At 39.6% G+C, this 22,700-nt stretch overlaps 2 protein-coding genes across 3 annotated transcripts in view; both read left to right on the forward strand.

Moving 5' to 3' along the window:
* The window catches only part of LOC140150707 (AP-5 complex subunit zeta-1-like), a 62,605-nt gene extending 53,230 nt beyond the window's left edge, over window positions 1–9,375 (forward strand). For both annotated transcript variants that reach the window (XM_072172794.1, XM_072172795.1), the window contains one exon: window positions 6,960–9,375. In XM_072172794.1, coding sequence (XP_072028895.1) covers window positions 6,960–7,077 — 118 coding nt within the window. In that variant the 3' untranslated portion in view covers window positions 7,078–9,375. The remainder of the gene's footprint in view (window positions 1–6,959) is intronic.
* A 9,547-nt stretch (window positions 9,376–18,922) lies between these two features.
* On the forward strand, window positions 18,923–19,825 carry LOC140150063 (uncharacterized). The gene has a single exon (XM_072172066.1). The coding sequence runs from the start codon at window positions 19,139–19,141 to the stop codon at window positions 19,823–19,825; it is 687 nt and encodes a 228-aa protein (XP_072028167.1). The 5' UTR covers window positions 18,923–19,138.
* Window positions 19,826–22,700: the final 2,875 nt, after the last annotated feature.

Below are 22,700 nucleotides of genomic sequence, written 5' to 3' on the forward strand. Positions count from 1 at the left end.
TTGTACTGAGTACCCCCCCCCCCGGATCCAATGTTGCATTTGTAAGAATCAGGCTTTTCAATAACCATCAAAACTGATGTGTACCAATCATTTTGATACAGCTTGTATTAACATTTTTTTTTTTAAACTCATGCTAGTTACTTGTGGTCATCATCAACTCAATGTTGCCCAAAAGTGAGATCAGGTATTCAGGCCCTCGAAATCCATGTAACGCGCCGCTGCTTCCCAGAAAGAAAAAAAATCGATTTTTTATATTTACCTAGCCGGGACTGCGGCTAGGTCTTGAAATGCTATCGGTCGGTTTTTCTGGCAACAAATATACACATTTTTGCTCCAGCTCGGACATGCTTTGACCGATTTTGACCTAACCTGGTCACAATCATCATTGACTACGACTATACATGTCACATTACTTTTAATGGGTTAAAGGTCACAGAGGGGTCAAATGAGCCAAAAATGTGATTTGAGCTAAAAATGCTTTTCTTCCTACATAAAACATCCTACAATAACGTCACTTGCACATAAGGATCGGCTATATCCTGTGCCTATAGGGTTAACACAGAATTGGGGTCAAAGGTCATTAAGGGGGAATTTCGGTATAAAACCAAATATCTTCAAAATGCTTCTTCTGCCACAAATTACATAGTACGATGACGTCACTTCCACATATGCATCGGCTATATCTAGTGCCTATAGGGTGTTCACAGAATTGGGGTCAAAGGTCATTAAGGGGTCATTTCGGTCCGAGTCTAAAAAGCTTTTAAAAATTATATCTGCTACATGCAACATAATGCGTTGATGCCATCTGCACTGACAGCATGGTCATTACCCATTGCTTGGAGTCAAGGGTTAAATTTTGAAATAGCCACAATATTTGAAGTAATTTATCCGCTTTTACCTACAAATTTTTAGAAAAAGCACACCTTGTAGATATGTTCCTCCGATTTTACTGAAACTAAAAATAAGTGGGACATACTGTAATAATTGGGTAATCCATCATTTTGCCTGTCAATTAGTGCCTGTCAATCATGAGATAAAATACTTGAGTAGCAGGGTACTCGAGAATCGTGACGCGTGAGAGATTAAGGTGGCGATTGGTACACAGTAATTATTTGGAATTTTAAAGAGGGAGGGAGAGATTATGTGAAACGGAGTGGGTGGGGTGGGGGAAGTAAGAGAGGAACTTGGGAGGTAAGGGGGGAGAGACAAATGGCGGGAGGGTGAGAGAAAGAAGGAATAAGGTAGAGCCTATTATGGTTATGATGATGATGATGATGATGATATGATGATGATGATGATGATGATGAATCATCATCATCATCATCATCATCATAAGGTAGAACCGATCTCATCATCATCATCATTATCATCATCATCATCATCATATCATCACCATCATCATCATCATCATCATCATCATCATCATCATATCATCACCATCACCATCATCATCATCATCATCATCATCATCATCATCATCATGATAGGGAATGATGACGACCATGATGATCATGCATGATGATACATGTGCTACATGTATACATATTAATGTTTAGCGTTCAATTTCCAATTTTTATCAACTTTTCCTAGACCATGACATAAACCAGAATCGAGACATCATCATATCATCACCATCATCATCATCATCATCATCATCATCATCATCATCATCATCATCATATCATCACCATCATCATCATCATCATCATCATCATCATCATCATCATCATGATAGGGAATGATGACGACCATGATGATCATGCATGATGATACATGTGCTACATGTATACATATTAATGTTTAGCGCTCAATTTCCAATTTTATCAACTTTTCCTAGACCATGACATAAACCAGAATCGAGACATACAATAATTGGAAAGCGATACCGTCTGGGTGACGTGCCATATCATGTGAGCAGTCATGTAAACATACACGCACTGCACTTTGAGATTCACCGCCTGCGTGTGCTGATCATGCTCATGATACTTTGAACATAAAGTGAAGTCATTTAATTATTTGGAATTCAAGAGAGGGAAAGAAGAGATTGAGAGCCAGAAATTATTTGGAATTTAAGAGAGGGGGAAGGGGAGATTGAGAGAAATGATGGAAAGGGGAGTGGTGGAGGGAAGTAAATCAAGTAATAGATAAACTTGGAAGGTAAGGGGAGAAACAAATGGGGGAGGGTAAGAAAAGGAGTAAGGTAGAGAGGGGGTTTTAAAGTTACCCAGCAAAAGTCGCAATTTTATTTTAATAAACCTGAATACAATAAAGAGCAATTATTTGGAATATAAGAGGGAGGGGGGAAGGAGAAATTAAGAAGGCGATTAGTACAAAACAGTAATTATTTGGAATTTAAGAGAGGGAGGGAGAGATCATGAGAAACGGAGGGGTGGGGTGGGGGAAGTAATAGAGGAACTTGGGAGAGGGAGACAAATGGCGGGAGGGTGAGAGAAAGAAGGAGTAAGGGAGAAAGAGGGGATCTTTAAATTAAAAAAGGAAAGGTCGCATTTTTATTCTAATAAACCTTATAAATACAATAAAGACTAATTATTTGGAATTATAGAGAGGAGAGAGGGGAAGGAGAGATTAAGGTGGCGATTAGTACAAAACACAGTATTTATTTGGAATTTAAGAGAGGGAGGGAGGGGAGCAGGAGAAACGAAGGGGGGGGGTAGGGGAAGTAATAGAGGAACATGGGAGGGGGAGACAAATGGAGGGAGGGTGAGAGAAAGAAGGACTAAGGGAGTGAGAGAGGGGATCTTTAAATTACCCAGGAAAAGTCGCATTTTTATGTTAACAAACCTTATCAATACAATAAAGAGTAATTATTTGGAATTTAAGAGAGAGAGGGGGAAGCAGAGATTAAGGTGGCGATTGTTACAAAAAAAAGTAATTATTTGGAATTGAAGAGAGGAGGGAGAAACGGAGGGTGGGGAAGTAATAAAGGAACTTGGGAGGGGGAGATAAATGGCGGGATGGTGAGAGAAAGAAGGAGTAAGGTAGATGGGGTCTTTAAAGTTACTCAGCAAAAGTCGCATTTTTATTTTATTAATACAATAAAGATTATTTGGGGAAGAAGAGATTAAGATGGCGATTGGTACTAAACAGAGTAACAATAGTATTTGGAGTATTGAGAGGGGGAGATGATGAAAAACGGAGGGGTGGGGTAGGGGAAATAATAGAGGAACTTGGGAGGTAAGGGGAGGGACAGCTGGCGGGTGGGTGAGAGAAAGGAGTAAGGTAGAGGGGTGGGGTTGGGGTCTTTAAAGTTACCCAGCAAAAGTTGCATTATTTTAATAAACCTTAATACAATAAAGAGTAATGATTTGAAATTTAAGAGAGAGGGAGGGAAGAGGAGAGATTAAGGTGCCGATTGGTACAAAACAGAGTAATTATTTGAAATTTAAGAGAGGGAGGGGAGATCATGAGAAACGGAGGGTTGAGTTGGGGGAAGGAGAGGGGGGGAGAGAAAGAAGGAGGGATTAAGGTGGTGATACAGGAATGATTATTACGACATTCTAAACATGAAAAAAATTATGACCCCAAAGGTCTAGGGGTCAAATGTTAAGTTTAAGATTAAAGGTCAAAGTTTAGCGGTTAAAGGTCAAACTTTAAGACTGGCATTTCCGGCCCCGGCTAGGTCCAGATCTGTAGCCAGATCTAGTTTTTTTTTATTTTTTTATTTTTTATTTTTTTCTAAGTTTTTTTGAAATGTTTTCCTACCCACCCACAAACCTTACTGCATGTATTCAAACCACCGAAGCCCAACTAACCTTTAACATAACCCAAAACCCTTGCCCTTACCCCCAAAAGGGATTTAGGGTAGAAATTGATTTCACCTGAAAATGACAGAAAATCTGACCTATAGTTAATGTTTTTAAATGCATTGCATGAATGTGTTATAACGTTTTAATTACTTTAAATTTGCCTCATTTCAATTTTCATGGAAAATGTTATTTTTATTGCTAACAAAATAAAAGTTTCTTTTTGGAAATTTGAAAATTTTCTAAAATTCTGGAAATACAAAAAAGAAACATTTAAGTGCAAAAGCTTTTTTCTTCTGGGTAAGAACTTTTTTCTTACATGCAACAGCTTTTTTATTGCAGGGTAGAAATTTGATAAATAGGTCATCATATACAAAATGCATGCATGGACCTATTTATCAAATTTCTAACCTGCAAGAAAAAGGTTGTTGCATGCAAGAAAAAATTCTTACCCAGAAGAAAAAAGCTTATGCACTGAAATGTACTTTTTTGGTATTTTCTGAATTTTAGATTTTTTTTTACTTTTTAAAATTATGTGAAAGGTTTCTCCTTCCTATAATAAGCCATAAAAATAGCTATTTTGATGAGACAAGGCTAAATAAAGTAAATGCAACTTTATATGCATTTTAATATATATACTAAACATGCTATATACATGTAGGTCCGATTTTGGGGTGAAATCAATTTCACCCCTACTTCTCTTTTGGAGGTTGGGCAAGGGAGTTACTGTTTATAATAGGCTTGGTTGGGTAAATGGGTATTGGGTTTGTATATTTATAGTAAGGTTTGTGAGATGGGCTAGAGTTTGTGCAAGGCCAGGAAAAACATGTTATTAAAATTTATGCTATAATTACTTGACCATGTCGGAAATGAATCCCACAAGATAATTATGAAGATGATGTCCAACACTCAACTCTTGTTCATTGTTGTATTGTAGAGCATATATTGTAGCGTATTTTACATATTACTCTTATCATACAATGCATTCTTCATGCACATTTATTACCCCTCCCCCTGCATGGGGGGCCCCACCCACATACCCGAAGAGGGGGGTGTCAAAAATGTTTTGAATCATCGTTTTTATATTGTGCATTATATATATCAATTTCAGCCATGTAAGCCATGTTATTAGGCAAAGAAAAAACTTAGAAGAATGTGTCTCATGTACAAAAGTATAGGAAACTGAATAATTAAAACCACTTTTTTAGGATGAAGGAAGCATTTTTTTCAAAAACGTCTGAAACATGCCAAGAATTACAATGGCCTCTTTTGGGGTGCTAAAATCGCCTGGGCTCGACCCCTGCAGAGGGCTCCGCCCCCTCGACCCCAGCAGGAGCTCTGCCTCCTCGACCCACATGGATAATATTTCAGAGTTTTTTTTTTTATCAAAGCCCACTCTCATGCCTGAATTAGAGCCTCAGAATGGTGATTTCTTACTTTAAAAAGTCTAAAATCCATGAGCTTTTTAGGCCTTTTGAGCCCCTGGACCCCAACCGTTAAGGGCGAGCGACAAGGCGCTCGCGAATTTCACAGAAAATTTTAAGCAACATAGTTTAAGTTCCCAGACAGGAAATATTTTTCCTATGCCCTGCAGGTATTGATCTTGCTGGTCTAAGCCATGGCAAGAACTTTTGATGCATACTTTAAAAAGTGGTAATTTTAATTTGCATTTGTAATTTCTCGCGGCAGGCTTTGTTCTTAAATTTGCAATTGTGAGTTTACATACATAAACCTTATGCATAAAAAAATATACTCACACATATTTTTGTTTTCATGGTAGGTGTGTCAAGCGTGAAATTTAATGTTTCGCAATTATATCCGCTTTTACAGTGGCCTGATTATCCTTTTGTCACCAGGCATCAAATTTGGATGATGTGTCACATAACAACCTTATTTTTGACAGATTTTGGCACCAAAAGACATAATTTTATTACATTTTGTGGTTAAGGCAGCTGTGTACTCTAGACATTGTTTCTTTCGCAAAATTGAGTTTTTTGATATGTTTGTACTTTGTTATGTTTTTTATAAATACAAAAAAGGAATGAAAATCCAGATTTGTAAACTCCAACTGCAATATTTTAAGGATTTTATTTCACTATTCCACTCGTGTTTGAAATTGAAAAGGAAAGAAAATCTTTGTTGTACCAGCACGCACACACGCGCAAATAACGCATCGCTATTATCGCGCAATTTGTTAACGCACAAATACGCTACGCATACGCCGACGCTTATCTGCATGCACGGCGCATCTTATGGAAACACCACGGAAGCACAAAAACCTAGTGGTCAAATGGCTCCGTTTTAGCTGATAAAATGTGGGTTTTTCAAGTTCTTTCCCCGATTTAAATATCAAGTTATGAATGGATTTCGCTCAAACTTCTCAAGGGCCGTGGATTTACCCGATGTTTATGTAATATAAGGTAGAAAAATAAAAACTGCCGCATTCTCCTGCGAGATTCGATGAAAGTGCAAAATGTGACCACTTTAAACTTCAAGGGCCATTATTTCAATGTTCATTTTCTCGGTAAAATGACGATTTAGGTACACGATAACTCAATAAATACAGCATCTATAGGTAAGCAAATATGATCATCGTAAAAAGCAAGATCGAATCAAGAAACGGTTTTCTCATTTTTTTATATTTTGGTCTATTTCCGATTTTGGGCATCATTTTGTGCAAATAGGCATTTGTGAATTTTAAAAAGTTCAATTTGATGCCTTATATGGTCAATATCTCAAAAAATAAGGCCAATATCAAAAAAATAAAAAAACCGTTTTTGGAATGGAGCCTCAAGATTGAGTTAAAAACAAAATAAAATATTTGGAAAGAGTGTTTTTTTTTTTTTTTGTACCTAACAAATATTGCCAAAAACTCACTTTTTTGTGATTTTCTTCATAACTGTTGTTTTTACCCCAAATCTGTATGTATATTAAGATTTATTGATGTCTTGCCTTCATAAAAATGTATACTTTTATATGTCTTGCGCGAATAACTACAAAGTTATTGCACTTTTACTACATGCATGTCTGAGAGTACACAGCCTCCTTAACAGACCCACAATTTTCAGCAACATGTTCTGTGTAGTGAATCAGTGGTAGTGTCTTTAATAGAAGCACATAATGTAGCATGCTATCTTGCTGTGGTACTTAACTCTGCTTTATTTACTATATATTTACATTTTTTTTAATTCACAGCATTGCCTCAGCTATTCTAGGCCCACCACCTGACATAAACAGTGGACGCTGGCACACAGATAACATCACATCTATACCCATCTTACTACAAGCTGCTAGCAAAATTGTACCACACTGATGATGAATTGATACTGTAAATGCATCCCAAAGAGTCTGGACTACTTGACTGTCTTCAATATGATAGTCTATCATTTACCTGTTGGCATTTGATGACTATCATTTGAAGGCTAAGGCATTAAGATGATCATAACCTATGTTTAATGTGAAATATAAGGTGCTTATTAAATTTTATGATCAAAATCTCATCAAGAAATCTTTCTGAATGTATCTGAGCAGGTAATTATAGCATCACCTACAAAATATTCTGTTGTACACAAAAGTACAATGAACTGCTTCAGATTTTAGAATAGTGCATTTTACCATCTTTATTTTCTTGATGGTAAAGACCGATGAGAAATGTTGCTGTATAGAACAGTACCAGATATTTGGATATAATCAGTAGACCCAAAATACTATATTTATACTAATTGAAGTTGTGACTGAAACATTGGCAGTTGAAATATAAGTATAAGTGTGTATATCTGAGCAAAATATGTCATACAGCACAGAAGTCTCAAATCTTATATGCATGAATTGGCAGGTCCAAAACACGTCATAATATTCATGTTCTTTAAAGGTTGCCTTGAAGAACAGCGTATAAATACCAACTGATTAATCCATTTAGAGAAAATATAGAGATAATAACTTACACACCCAAGAACCCACACCAAGAAGCCAAGTCTGGGGCCAATTCATGCATGACTCTTGAAAGCCTATTCAAATATTGTTGTAATGAATGTCTTGCAGAACAAGAAGTACTTTGTAAGTGTTGTAGACTTTTAACAAATTACTTTGTAATTATTTTGTCAAAGTGTTGCATAGAAATGGAGCAAATGGGCTATTCATATGAAATCTACACTTCCTTGTGGAAGATCTACCGCAATGATCAGTTCCTGTGGAAATAATAATTATGATACAGGTACCGGGCCAAGTTAGAACATACCTTGTAGCGTAAAGCATGTATACAGTGTGCATGCTTGTAATCTTTTTGATCATGTTTATATACCATACTGCAAATATAGGTCACATTTTCAGCCATTTTGCTTATCAATGGGTCTTTTTTTTTTAATTTTCTCAATTTTTTTTGTTGGGAAAAATAGCCTCCATGTAGCCAAAATTCTCTAAATTTGATGAAAAATTGGGAAAACTAGCAATTTGTGTTAAAATTTGACCGAAAATTTTGACTTTGGTTATAGAAATGGGTTAAAATTTCTTGGAAAATTGGTACATTGATGGGTCACTTCAAATTCTCAGCGACTCATCCTTACTCAAACCAATTTGAGTACACTCGGTGTGTGTTTATCACAAAGCTAATAATGCCAAGTATTCCACCTTGACCAAGAAACCACCTTGGCTCGAATTCCACATTGACCAAGAAACCACCTTGGCCAAGAATTCCACATTGACCAAGAAACCACCTTGGCCAAGAATTCCACATTGACCAAGAAACCACATAGACCAAGAATGATTTAAAATGATAGCCTACCTATAATAGCTTGTGTGTTTCCTGTTAAAATCAAGCTGAAAGCAGTAAAGAAAAATTGAAATCCAGTTGGATTTTAAACAATTTAGCCCATATTTTGGAGATTTTGTTTGGCATTTAAAATATTCCACACCTTTTCCAATGTTTTTGGATGAATATTTTGTGGATTTGGAAGAGCAAAAAACTTTTGAATTTTTGGTTGAAATTCCAAAATCTTTCTCAAATGGCGTTCATATGGTATAGCCCAACAATATAATCAGTAGCGGATGCAGGGGTGTTTTGAGGAGGGGGCAACGTCCCTGTATCTTTGGGCAAAATCAGCCCAATATAACAGCTCCTCCACCCTGCATTTTGACCCCTGGGGTACTCAGAACAAATGACCATACAGAGACATGCTGCAAACATGGGTAGCATTTTAGGCCTTTTTATCATATCAATGACCCACTTTTCTTGGCCAATTTTCTTATATAGATTGGTCCTTTTTTCAAAATTTCTTAATTGTTTTGGAAAATACTTGAGCCCAATTTTGCCTCACTGTAGCCAAATTTGTGGTAATTTCCCCCAAAATTGGGGGGGGGGGAGGGTCTTAAAAACAAAGACAGTTTGTGTTGAATTGGTCTGAAAATTTTGACTTTGGGCATATCGATGGGTTTAAATTTCTTGAAAAATTGGTATATTGTTGGGTCCACTATCAATTTCTCAGCAGCACCCCCCTACCCAAACCAAACTTGAGTGCCCCCCCCCCCCTGTATTTTGACCATCCTGTATCCATGGCTGATAATTACAAACGTCAATCAAGTTTTAAACCAATAAGAGTATTTTCAACAATCTGTATAAAATAATAAACAATGGTTTCTTTGTAAAGAAACCATTGTAACATTTTTATGGTTATGACTGTGATATATGGTTTGAATGTATTGATTTTGAATGTTGAACAGTATACAGATTTATATATATATATTTCTGAAATAAAGTTTATTAATTTGATATTTTATATACAAAATAAAATAATGCGATAATTGAATCCTGTGATTGTATCTCCACAATTATTTCATAGCTAGTCCGTTTGTATAACTGGCTAGATCTATCCTAGAAGAGAAGGTAACCGACTCACTCCCATAAAGACTTAAAGCCATATTATAACATTTGCTGAGGAAGACGCCCTCAATATTTTTTTCAAAATTCTGTTTTTTACATAACTATAATGTACTTTATTAAACTATGTATAACATACCCTGCAAAAATCAAGACTTTGGGTGCTGTAGTTTAGTCACAATCTGAGATTTTGAATAAAACGCAGGAACCATTGTTCGTTTTAGAAGAAATACTAATCTATTTTTTTATGGAAATGTTATAACATGGCTTTAAACATGTTAAATGTGATAAAACCTGAGAATTTGTCCTGGTCTTTTGAGCCAGGAGGATAATATCACCTGCCTCCTCCCTCCTCCCCATGTTGACTACTCAACTACCCCATCACCCTCCTCCCTCTCTCAGAAACTTGACCAGTGTAGCAGACATGCAAATAACAATATGCAATGATGATTTCGCCTAAATCTAATTAAAGCTCATTAAAGGAAGTCTCTGGCAATCACAACATTAGTCCATATATGTAAGAAAAATAATCATCAAGCACACATCACGTTGTTTTATTTAAAAGAAACTCATAGTAACCATAAAACGAATAAAAACAGCTGTCTCTCAACATGCGATATTCAAAATTTCCGGGCGCCGAAATTGTCGGGTGCAATGACGTCCCAGTAATACAATTACAATGAAGGCTGACGACAATTGAGCACCTACGTCATTGCACTTAGACAATTTCGGCGCGGGAATTTTGAATATCGCGTGTTGAGAACCGACTGTTTTTATTCGTTTTAGGTCAATATGAGCTTGTTTAAATAAAACCATGTGATTCGTGCTTGATAATTATTTATCGTAAGGCGTAATGTTATGATTACCGGAGACCCCCTTTAATAGTTTCTGGCTAGCCGCTCGTTGCAAAAGGGTTACAAATACTGAAAAGATAGATATCACAAATTTTAGTCCGGTAGCAGGGGTGCCCGCATCAGTCCGAAACGTCTTCAGTCCGAAACGTCCTCAGTCCGAAAATGAAATGCACTATTTTAGTTCGAAACGTCCTCAGTCCGAACAATCATCAGTCCGAAAATGAAATGCACTATTTTAGTTCGAAACGTCTTCAGTCCGAAACGTCTTCACCCCGAAACGTCGTCAGTCCGAATCTGAAAAGCACGTCGTCAGTCCGAATTTGAAAAGGACGTCATCAGTCCGAATCTAAAAAACACGTCGTTAGTCCGAATCTGAAAAGCACGTCATCAGTCTGAATCCGAAATACATGAAAATTAAACCCGATGCTCCCGATGATTAAAACGCTGAACAACTCCTAAGAACCAGTTCTCAAAACTTGCCATTGATACTGATTGCTAGTGTCTTATAATACTAGATGATATAGGCACAAATTAGATCCGATGGTCCCTATGTTAGGGTTAGGGTTAGTATTAGGATTAGGGTTAGGATAAGGGTCATGGTTTATAAGTTAGGGATATAGTTAAGATTTGGGTTAGGATTATGATTCGGCTTAGGGTCATGGTTAAGATTATGTTTAGGATTAGGGTTAGGGTTGAGGTTAGCGTTAGACGCCGGAACAACTGCTCCCGAGGATTAAGACAATAGTCCCTAGGTTAGGGTTAGAATTAGGCTTAGGTTAGGATTAACGTCAGGGTTAAGGTTAGGGTTAGGATTTGGGTTAGGATTAGGGTTCGGCTTAGGACCAGGGTTAAGATTAGGCTTCGGGTTAGGGTTACGGTTAGGTTAGGGTTCGGGTTCAGGTCAAGATTAGGGTAAAACGCCGCAACAACAGCTCCCGAGGATTAAGACGTCGGATTGTTCCGGCGTCTTAATTCTCGGGAGCATCGGGTCTAATTCAGCATATATCATCTTTAATAAGGCACTGGCTATCAGTATGACGGGTAAGTTTTGAGAACTGGTTCTTAGGAGTTATTCAGGTGTCTTAATCTTCGGGACCATCGAGTTAAATTGTGCCTATAGCACCTAGTATAAGCCACTAATAGCCTAATCAGTATTAAGGACACGTTTTGAGAACAGGTCCTTAGGAGTTGTTCCAGCGTCTTAATCCTCGAGACCGCCGGGTCTAAATAGCACCTAGCAAAAAGAACTAGCAGAATTGTAAGAACTGGTTCTTAGGAGTTGTTCCAACGTCTTAATCCTATAGCACCCCGGGTATAGCACCTAGAATAAGGCACTAGCAATCGGTATTAAGGGTGAGTTTCGAGAACATTAACAGGATCTCAGAAGTTGTTCCGGCGTCTTAGTCTTAGACCATCGGGTATAATTGTGCCTATATCACCTAGCAAGCAGTATTAAGGGTAAGTTTTGAGAGCAGGTTCTTAGGAGTTGTTCTGGCGTCTTAATCCTCGGGACCATTCGGTATAATTGTGCTAAAGCACCTTGTATAATGCACTAGCAATCAGTATTTAGGTCAAGTTTTGAGAACAGGTTAATGTTTTTAGAAGTTGTTCCGGCGTCAAACCTTAACTCTAACCATGACCCAAACCCGAACCCTAACTCCAACACGAACATTAACCCGGCTCCTAACCTTATCCCAAAACCTAAGCCTAAACTAACCCTAAACATAACCCTAAGCCTAAACCTAACCCTAATCCTAAACCGTAGTCTAACCCTAAGCATTAACCTAACCGTAGGTTCTTAGGAGTTGCTCCGGTGCCCAACCCTAACCCTAACTCTACCCCTAATCCTAAGCCTATCCTTAACCTTAACCCTAAACCTAACCCTAAGCCTAAACTAACCCGAATCCTAACCCAAACTGAAGCCTAACCCTAATTCTAAACCAAGGCCTAACCCTTAACCTTACCCTAACCCTGGGTCCATAATAGTTCAAAACCTAACCTGGACCCGAACCCTAATCCTACACTTAAGCCTAACCCTAACCCTAACCAGGGTACACCCGCCCGTCAATCCGAAACACCGTCAGTCCGAACAACCGTCAGTACCATAACCATAAAAATTCGGACTGACGGTGGTTGGACTGATAGGGAGACCCCCATAACCGATGACCCTAAGCCTAACCCTAACATTAACCCTAACCCTAAGCCTTACCCTAACTGTAGGCTCTTAGGAGTTGTTCCGTCGTCTAACCCTAACCCTGACCAGAACCCGATCCCTAAACTTAACCGTAACCCTAATAATTACCCTAACCCTAGGTTCTTAGTTATTGTTCCGGCGCCTAGCACTAACCCTTACCCTCACCCAAACCTTCACCCTAACCCTAATTCTAAACTAAAACCTAACCCTAACGCTAATATTAACCCTAACCCTTACCCTAACTATAGTTCTTAGGAGTTCTTCCGTCGTCTAACCCTAACCCTGACCAGAACCCGATCCCTAACCTTTACCGTAACCCTAATCCTTACCCTAACACTAACTCTTACCCGAACCCTAACCCAAACTTTAACCCTAACTCTAATCCTAAATTTAAGCCTAAGCCTAACCCTAACCTAAAGCCTAAGCCTTACCCTAACCCTAACCCTTATCCTAAACCCATCTCTAACACTTAACCCTAAACCTAACCCTTAACACTAACCCTAATCCTAAACTTAAGCCTTACCATAATAATAACCATAACCCTACGTCTAACCCTAAGCTGAACCATAACACTAAGCCTAACCCTGATCCGAACCCTAACCTTAACCCTTACCCTAATCCTAAACTTAAGCCTAACCCTAACACACGGTTGTTTGATGTATATAGAATTGGCTTCATTATTAAGAAAATGCAAACTATAGATGGCGCTATTTATCATAAATCATATTTCTTAATTTGCAAGGGATGGGTAATCAATACTGCCATTTAAACAGATGGAATAGGTGAAACAAGCAACAAAGAAATTTTATAAACATATTTCATCAAAAAATAAAAGGAATTATTTTTATTAAAAGCCTGAAAGAGTAATTTCCGGTATCTAAATAGCGCCACCAATCTTGTCATAAATAGATACATTTAAATCCGAAAAAGCTTTAAAAAATGCTATGAAAGTGAATAATGTTGTAAATAAAGGGAAATTAAAGTTGAAAATGACTCAAAGCATCTGTATACATTATTATGATACCGCTTTAAGCTGTTTAAGCCTAACAATTGGGTTGTACATGATGTTTTGTTTGAAAAACTAATAAATGGTCACATCAAACAACTGTGAACAATAGCCATAACCCTAACGCATACCCTAACCCTAAACCTAAACCTAATCCTTACCTGAACCTGAACCCTAACCTAACCCTAACCCTAACCCAAGCCTAACGTAGGCATCATCTGATATAAGTTTGCCTATAGCACCTATTATAAGGCAATCAGTTAAGGTTCTTGGGAGTTCTTCTGGCGTCAAACCCAAACCCTTACCATAACCATGACCCGAACCCTAGCCCTAACATTAACCCTAACCTATGCCTAAACCTAAGCCTAATCTTAACCCTAAACGTAATCCTAAACCTAATCCTAAACCTAATCCTAAACCGATGCATTACCATAACCCTATGTTCCGTCGTCTAACGCTAACCCAAGCCTAACGTAGGCACCATCGGGTATAATTGTGCTTATAGCACCTATAATGTATAAGGCAATCAGTTAAGGTTCTTAGGAGTTCTTCTGGCGTTAAACCCAAACCCTTACCCTAACAATGACCCTAGCCCCAACCCTAGCCCTAACATTAACTCTAACCTAAGCCTAATCCTAACCTTAAGCCTACGCCTAACTCTAAACCTAATCCTAAGCCTAAACCTAACCCAAATCCTAAACCGAAGAATTACCATAACGCTATGTTCTTGGGAGTTGTTGCGTCGTCTAACCCTAACCCTGACCAGAACCCGATCCCTAACCTTAACCGTAACCCTAATCTTTACCCTAACCTTAAGCCTGACCATAACCCTAAGCCTAACCCGAACCCTAACCTTGAGGCTAACCCTAATCCTTACACATACCGATACCCTTTCCCTAACCCTTAAGCTAAGCCTGATCCTAACCCTAAGCCTACGCCTAACGCTAATCCTAAGCCAAAACCTAACCCTAATCCTAAACCGAAGCATTACCATAACCCTAGGAGTTGTTCCGTCGTCTAGCCCTAACCCTGAGACCACAATCCAATCCCTAACCTTAACCGTAACCCTAATCCTCACCCTAACTCTAGGTTCTTAGGAGTTGTTACGGCGTCTAACACTAACCCTTACCCGAATCTAACCCAAACCTTCACCCTAACCCTAATCCTAAACTTAAGCTTAACCCTAACCTTAACATTAACCCTAACCCTAAGCCTTACCCTAACCACATGTTCTTATGAGTCGTTCCGGCGTCTAACCCTAACCCTTACCCTAACCGTAACCCTAACCTTAACCCTAATCCTAAACTTAAGCCTGACCATAACACTACGCCTAACACTAACCCGAACCCTAACCTTATGGCTAACCCTAACCCTTACCCTAATCCTAACCCTTAAACCTAAACCTAACTCTTAACCCTAACCTTAAGCCTGAACTTAAGCCTAACCATAACCATAACCCTAACGCATACCCTAACCCCAATCCTAAACCTAAGCCTAACCCTTACCTGAACACTAACCTAACCCTACTCCTAACCCTAACCCAAGCCTAACGTAAGCACCATCGGGTATTGTGCCTATAGCACCAATTACAAGGCAATCAGTAAAGATTCTTAGGATTTCTTCCGGCGGCAAACCAAAACTCTTACCCTAACCATGACCCTAACCCGAACCCTAGACCTAACATTTACCCTAACCTAAGCCAAACCCTAAGCCTACGCCTAACCCTAAGCCTAAACCTAATCCTAAACTAAAAGCATTACCCTAACCCTAGGTTCTTAGGAGTTGTTCCGTCGTCTAACACTAACCCTTACCCGAACCCTAGCCCAAACCTTCACCCTAACCCTAATCCTAAACTTAAGCCTAACGCTAACATTAAGCCTTACCCTAACTATAGGTTCTTAGGAGTTGTTCCGGCGTCTAACCCTAACCCTTACCCTAACCGTAACCCAAACCTTAACCCTAAGCCTAAACTTAAGCCTCACCATAACCCTAAGCCTAAGCCTAACCGAACCCTAACCTTAAGGCTAACCCTAACCCTTACCCATACCCTATCCCTAATCCTAACCCTTAACGTAATCCTAACCCTTAACCCTAACCTTAATCCTGACCTTAAGCCTAACCCTAACAATAACCATAACCCTAAGCCTAACTCTAACCTTTACCCATACCCTAACACCAATCCGGCGTCTAACCCTAACCCTTACCCTAACCGTATCCCAAACCTTAACCCTAATCCTAAACTTAAGCATCACCATAACCCTAAGCCTAACCCGAACCCGAACCCTAACCTTAAGACTAACCCTAACCCTTACCCATACCCTATCAATAACCCTTAACGTAAACCTAGCCCTTAACCCTAACCTTATCCCTGACCTTAAGCCTAACCCTAACAATCACCATAACCATAACACTAAGCCTAACTCTAACCTTTAACCATACCCCAACACCAATCCTAAACCTAAGCCTAACACTTACCCTTACCCTATCCCTTACCCTAACCCTAAGCCTAATAACCCAAGCCCAGCGTAGGCACCATCAGGTATAATTCTGCCTATAACATCTATTATAAGGCAGTCAGTATTAAGGTCAAGTTTTGAGAACAGGTTCTTAGGAGTTCTTCCGGCGTGAAACCCTTCCCCTTACCCTAACCATGACCCTAGCCCTAACCCTTACCATAACCCTTAGCCTAACCGTAATCCTAACCCTAAGCCCATCCTTAAGCCTAAACCTAACCCTAATCCTAAACCGAAGTATTACCCTAACCCTAGATTCTTAGGAGTTGTTCACGCGTCTAACCCTAACCCTGACCCAAACCCTAATCCTAAACTAACCCTAAGCCTAAGTGTAAGTCTAACCCTAACCCTATACCGAAGCCTAACCATAACGCAAAGCCTTACCTTAACCTCTTAAGAGTTGTTCTGCCATTTAATCCAAACCCTGACCCAAACCAGAACAAGAACCCGAACCCTAACCCTAACCCTAACCCTAAGCCTAACCATAACCTTAACATTAACTCTAACCTATACCCTAACCCTAATCATAAACTTAACCTTAACCCTAACCTTAACCCTAACCCTATCCTATACCCTAACCCTAACCTTAACACAAACAAACCTTTTGCATCTTTAGAAGAGGTAATCATTGGTATAATGGCATTGGAACATCAGAAATAAACTAGTAAATGGCAAGTGAATTTAAAAAAAACAACTTTTGGTCATGAAATGTAAGGACTAACTCATATTATTTTGCTAATTTAGATTTAAAATACATGTAAATAACGCCCTCAATTTTCACACAAATAATAGAATAAAAATTACCACAAAAAAGCAGAAAAAAAGATAAATAATAATAATATTATTATTAGGGTTAAGGTTAAGGTTAGGGTATAGGTTAGGGTTAGGGTTAAGGTACGGGTTAGGCTTAGGGTTATAGTTAAGGTTAGGGTTCGGGTTCTTGTTCGGATTAGGGTCAGGGTTAGGATTAGACATCAGGACAACGCCTAAGGTTATGGTAAGACTTAGGGTTAAACTTCGGTATAGGATTAGGGTTAGGTTAACTTAGGCTTAGGGTTAGTTTAGGCTTAGGTTAGGGTAAGGTTTAGAGTTATGGTTAGGGTTAAGGTATAGCTTAGAGTTAAGGTTAGGGTAACTTAGGCTTAGGTTATGGTTAGGTTTAGAGTTATGGTTAGGGTTAGGCATAAGTTTAGGGTTAGGGTTAAGGTATAGTTGGCTTTTGCTATGAAAAAGGTGATAAATCCAGGCCCAATTACTGATAATTACCCCTTTGGTCAATTACACTTCCAGCTAGACAAGCCCACCCCAATGATAAACCACAGCAGACAATCCAAAAGATAGGAAATTGTTATGTAATGATGGTTTTATGATACCTGTTGGCACACTTTTTGATAGTTCTATAATGGGAAATCAGCAGGAGCTAATGGGAGGGATTAGTGGTTTTGATTTTTATTCCTTTTTCATAGAGCAACCAGAGTATAAGGGTTAGGGTATAGGTTAGGGTTAAGGTTAAGTTTAGGATTAGGGTTAAGGTTAGGGTTAAGGTATAGGTTAGAGGTATGGTTACGGTTATGGTTAGGCTTAAGGTTAAGGTTAGGGTTCGGGTTCGTGTTCGTGTTTGGGTCAGGGTTAGGATTAGACGCCAGAACAACTACTAAGATCCTAGGATTAGGGTAAGACTTAGGGTTAGACTTCGGTATAGGATTAGGGTTAGACTTAGGGTTAGGTTAACTTAGGCTTAGGGTTAGTTTAGGGTTAGGATTAGGTTTAGTGTTATGGTTATGGTTAGGCTTAAGTTTAGGATATGGTTAGGGTTAAGGTTAGGGTATAGGTTAGGCCTGGATGCTTAATCTCGCCGATTAACTCTGCGGCGTGCCCGGAACCCAAGCCGCAGACCCACGCCGATGCGCCTATGCTGAGAAATAAAATGCTGTTGCGATATGCACTAACAAAATTTGTGTCTGCCCGATGAAAAGCCATGTTCAGTCACCCGTTCATCGGCTTGATCGGCCCAACTCCAACATTTCTCGCAACCGGCTTATAACACTTGACAACAATACCCTTACAAATTAGTGTCCTTGAGTGCGTTGATTCTTTGCCGGATTATATCGACTGGTCCGCAAATTGCTCACGGTGAGTAAACTCAAGTAAGTACTATATACAATAAACCTTAATATAAAGGTTTTGAGTAATGAATGGCAAACCGCAGAGCAAGAAGATGGCAAGATGTTGCGAACTCGATGTCCATAACTGCTCGCGAATTCACAACCATGGATATGGCCACACTATATCTACCAAAAAACGTTTCAAAACGTAAGAAGGGGCCAAAGTTTAAAAAATCTTTCCTGTGTGGCTTTTCACCCTTTTTTAAACTTGGTCCCATTCAGTATAGTAGTAATGTCTACAATTAGGTTTAAGACTGTTCAAAAGCATAGGCTATGTATTATCAAAATCATTTTGAAGGTTTATGTTTTATTATATTGCGTGTTCATAGAGAGTAGTAGAGTATTATATATACTTAGCAAATTGACTGTCTGTCAACTTGCATATAGGCCCTACATCTGTACATGAGGCGCAGAATCGCACAAGACGATGAAGAATTTAACAAAGTGAGTATTTGGAGAAACGTCAACAGCACAACAGAAGACGATTTAGGCGTCCTGCAGCTACTAACCATGATAACGAAAACCTTCCCTCCACATTTGTTAATTTATCATCCTCCTCCCTTTCCTCCGCTGAATTGGATCTTCTCTCCAAGGGCCTCAAGTTCTGTCCCACCCCTCCAGAGGTTAACCAGGTAGAACTCAGTCAGGATCTCACTCAATACTATCGTCGCATACGTCTACGGGAGTTTTTCCTTGATGAGCCAGCATCTGAACCTGAGCCTTTTCGCAAGAAAAGCAGTTGGGTCCCTCCCAAGAACAGGGTTCCAGCCATGGAGACATACGTGCAGGTTGTTAGTTCCCAAGTTAACAATTCTGCCAATTCTTCCCACAGGACACATGACAACTTACCCCGTGAGGAACGCCAGGCACTCAAGTCTCTCAGAACCAGGACTGACATCATCATCAAGCCTGCTGATAAAGGATCTGCTGTGGTTGTCATGGATCGGCAAAAGGACATCGATGAGACCATGAAGCACCTCAACAATCGTACTAACTATGCTCTTGTTGATTCTGATCCTACTGACTCTTTCTCTCAACAGATACAGACCACCCTGGATGACATGCATGCTCGTGATGAATTAACCGACAAAGCCCATGCATTTCTTTCTCCTACAGATTCTAAAGCTGCTCGATTTTATCTCCTCCCCAAGATCCACAAGCCCGGGAATCCTGGTCGACCCATTGTATCCGGTAATGGTTCCCCCACTGAGAACATATCTCTCTATGTTGACCACTTCATTAAACCCCTTGTTTCACAGACTCCGTCATACATACACGACACCCCGGACTTTCTCAGGAAGCTTGAAGCCATCACGGACCAGATCCCCAGCACTGCCATCATTGGCACTTGTGATGTGTCATCCCTGTATACTAATATCCCATTCAGTGAAGGAATTGCAGCTACCTGTGAAGCGCTGTCTAGAAGTGACCACACCAGTCCCCCATTGATGATCTGAAGACTCTCATGAATCATGTACTAACTAAGAACAATTTCACCTTCATGGGAGAACACTATTTACAGGTATTTGGGACATCGATGGGGACCCGCATGGCACCGTCGTTCGCCTGCCTCTTCATGTCTAGGCTTGAAGAGCAGATGTTGATGCTGCCCTTGTCGTCCATGGATTTGGTGGAGGTACATTGACGATGTGTTTTTCATCTGGACCAGAGAAGAAGACAGCCTTCACACTTTCCTTGACCATGTCAATTCCTTCCACAGAACTATTAAATTCACATCTGAACTTTCTCACCACCAGGTCAACTTCTTGGATGTCACCATCAGAAAGGAAAATGACTCCCTTGTCACAGATCTCTACACCAAGCCCACAGACAGTCACCAGTATCTACACTCTTCCAGTTGCCATCCCCAACATTGTAAAAGTGGTATAGCATACAGCCAAGCTCTCCGCCTCCGCCGCATTTGTACTAATGATTCCGACTTTTCACAGCATGCTAGGGACCTCAAGAGGAACCTTACAACTAGGGGACACAGCGCACACAAAGTGCAGCAGGCCATCAACAAGGTCAAATCTCTTCCCAGGTCAGATGTACTGAAGCAGAAGCCCAGAAGCCAAGACACCAATACCAGAGTCCCTCTTGTGGTCACTTTTCATCCTAACCTCCCTCCTCTCCGCAGCATCACTAATGACAATCACCATATACTTCAAACCTCAGATCGGCTACAACGAGCGGTTCCCGATAACCCCATCCTGGCCTACAGACGTCCCCGCAATCTTAGAGATCTTCTTGTGAGAGCTGAAGTCCCCCCTCTTTCTGATACTATTCCTTCCACACAACAGGGTACTGTCACATGTGATTCCAGGTGTGTTGTTTGCAAGGACCATATCCAAGAAGGGGATTCTGTCACCAGTAATTCCAACAATTCCACCCACAGGATCAGGGGCAACATCACCTGCACCACATCTAATGTAGTGTATCTCATTTCTTGCAGAGTTTGTGGTATACAGTATGTGGGAGAAACCAAGAATGCACTTAAGAAGCGGTTTTATGGACACCGGTCCACAGTCAAAACCAAGAAGCTTGACACCCCTGTTGGTGATCACTTTAACCTCCCCAACCACTCTATCTCCGACATGATCCTTCAGGGGATTGAGTCTTTAGGTAACCGTCCTGACACCGTCCGTGCCAGCAGGGAGAAATTCTGGATGAGCGCCTACGTACCATCCAGCCCCATGGTCTCAACATCCAAGAGGGAAACGATTAACTTGGTTTTCATTATCTTAATATTCCAACCAACCCCCCCCCCCAATTTTTTCTTCCTATTTTGTTATTTTTATTTTCCATCCACTTTATTTTTTTAGTTTTTATTTCCCTTTTACTTCCATCATCATGTATTATGTTTTTGTAGTTTTTATTTTTACCACACATTTTCATTTTTCTATTCAGCCCATTGTCTTCATTCATTTCCTTATCCCTCTCATCTCCATTCATGACATCCCACTTCCTGCCCCAATTGATAGTTCCCAGGAACCACTTATGTCTTCTATTGTCTTGCTAATTTCCTTTTCCTTTATGTCCATGTCACTATATATATGCATGTTTGTGTGTTATCTTGTCACTTTGCCTTTGATAAAGATCTTGCTAGTGCTAGGATCGAAAGCTCAGGCCCCTAAACTTTGAAAAAGTGAGTATTTGCTACTTTTGCTTAAATCAAAATACATTATAACGTATTTACGGAAAAACTTCAATCACGCACGAACATTAATTCATTTACTCTACAAAATGAACAATGGCAACTAGGAAAACAAACAAGTAGCCTAAAGATGACTTCATATGGGTCTTTAGAAACTTTCATAAATGGGACCAAGTTTAAAAAAGGGTGAAAAGCCACACAGGAAAGATTTTTTAAACTTTGGCCCCTTTTTACGTTTTGAAACGTTTTTTGGTAGATATTAATTCTTTTTTTGAGGTAAAAGATATTGCGCAGTAAGTGGGTTCTTTGTAGCCATGCGAGGCGAACTAGTTGGATATCCATATTTCGCGGTTAATGGTTCTTTGTAGCCCTGCGGGGCAAACTAGTTGGATATCCGTATTTCGGGATGAGTGGTTTTTCGAAGCTTCGAGGGGCAAACTAGTTGGATATCCATATTTCGCGGTTTCTGGTTCTTTTTAGCCCTGCGGGGCAAACTAGTTCGATATCCTCATTTCGCGGTTAGTGGTTTTGACGGCCCGTAACCACCCCAATCAGCTGCATGGGGTAAGAATTATTAAAAAATTAATAGCTGAACCGAATAGTTCAGCGAGGGACTGGAAACGACATATTGATGACTATATATAGAGTGTATTCAATAAACCCAAGCAGAACGAGAGCTGCTAAGTAACCGTTATCCATAACCATAAACACATGCATGATCAGACAACGAGTGTTCAATTTCCTCATAGCTTCCCACGTTGTACACACGTCAGTCGAATTTGGCGGTGTTGGTTTGTTAGCCCTCCAAGCTATAACATCGTTCACTTTTTGTTGAACTTTGTATGTGGGCCTCACTGTAATAACATAAAGATCAGTCTGATCAGTGTGATATCATTTCAAGAGGTCACTTCACATGATTAAGCTAAACAGCCTAATTCGGCCCTGATTTGGTAAAATGATCTAACTTGAAATTAAAATCGCTGTTTCGAGAAAAAAGAGCTTTAAAGTTTGAACACTTGACGTTTTTCTTTTTGAATAAAATAAATTATTAAACAGATCTAATGTCTTAGAAAATATATAAATCTCATTGTTTGGTGCAGAAAAAAATTAAGAGTCCCACGTAACATCGCATGGTAAAAAGTGAAAAGTAATTGAACAAAATGGTGTTGTTCAACGAT

This window comes from Amphiura filiformis, chromosome 4 (assembly GCF_039555335.1).
Source record: "Amphiura filiformis chromosome 4, Afil_fr2py, whole genome shotgun sequence".
Taxonomy (NCBI): Eukaryota; Metazoa; Echinodermata; class Ophiuroidea; order Amphilepidida; family Amphiuridae; genus Amphiura; species Amphiura filiformis.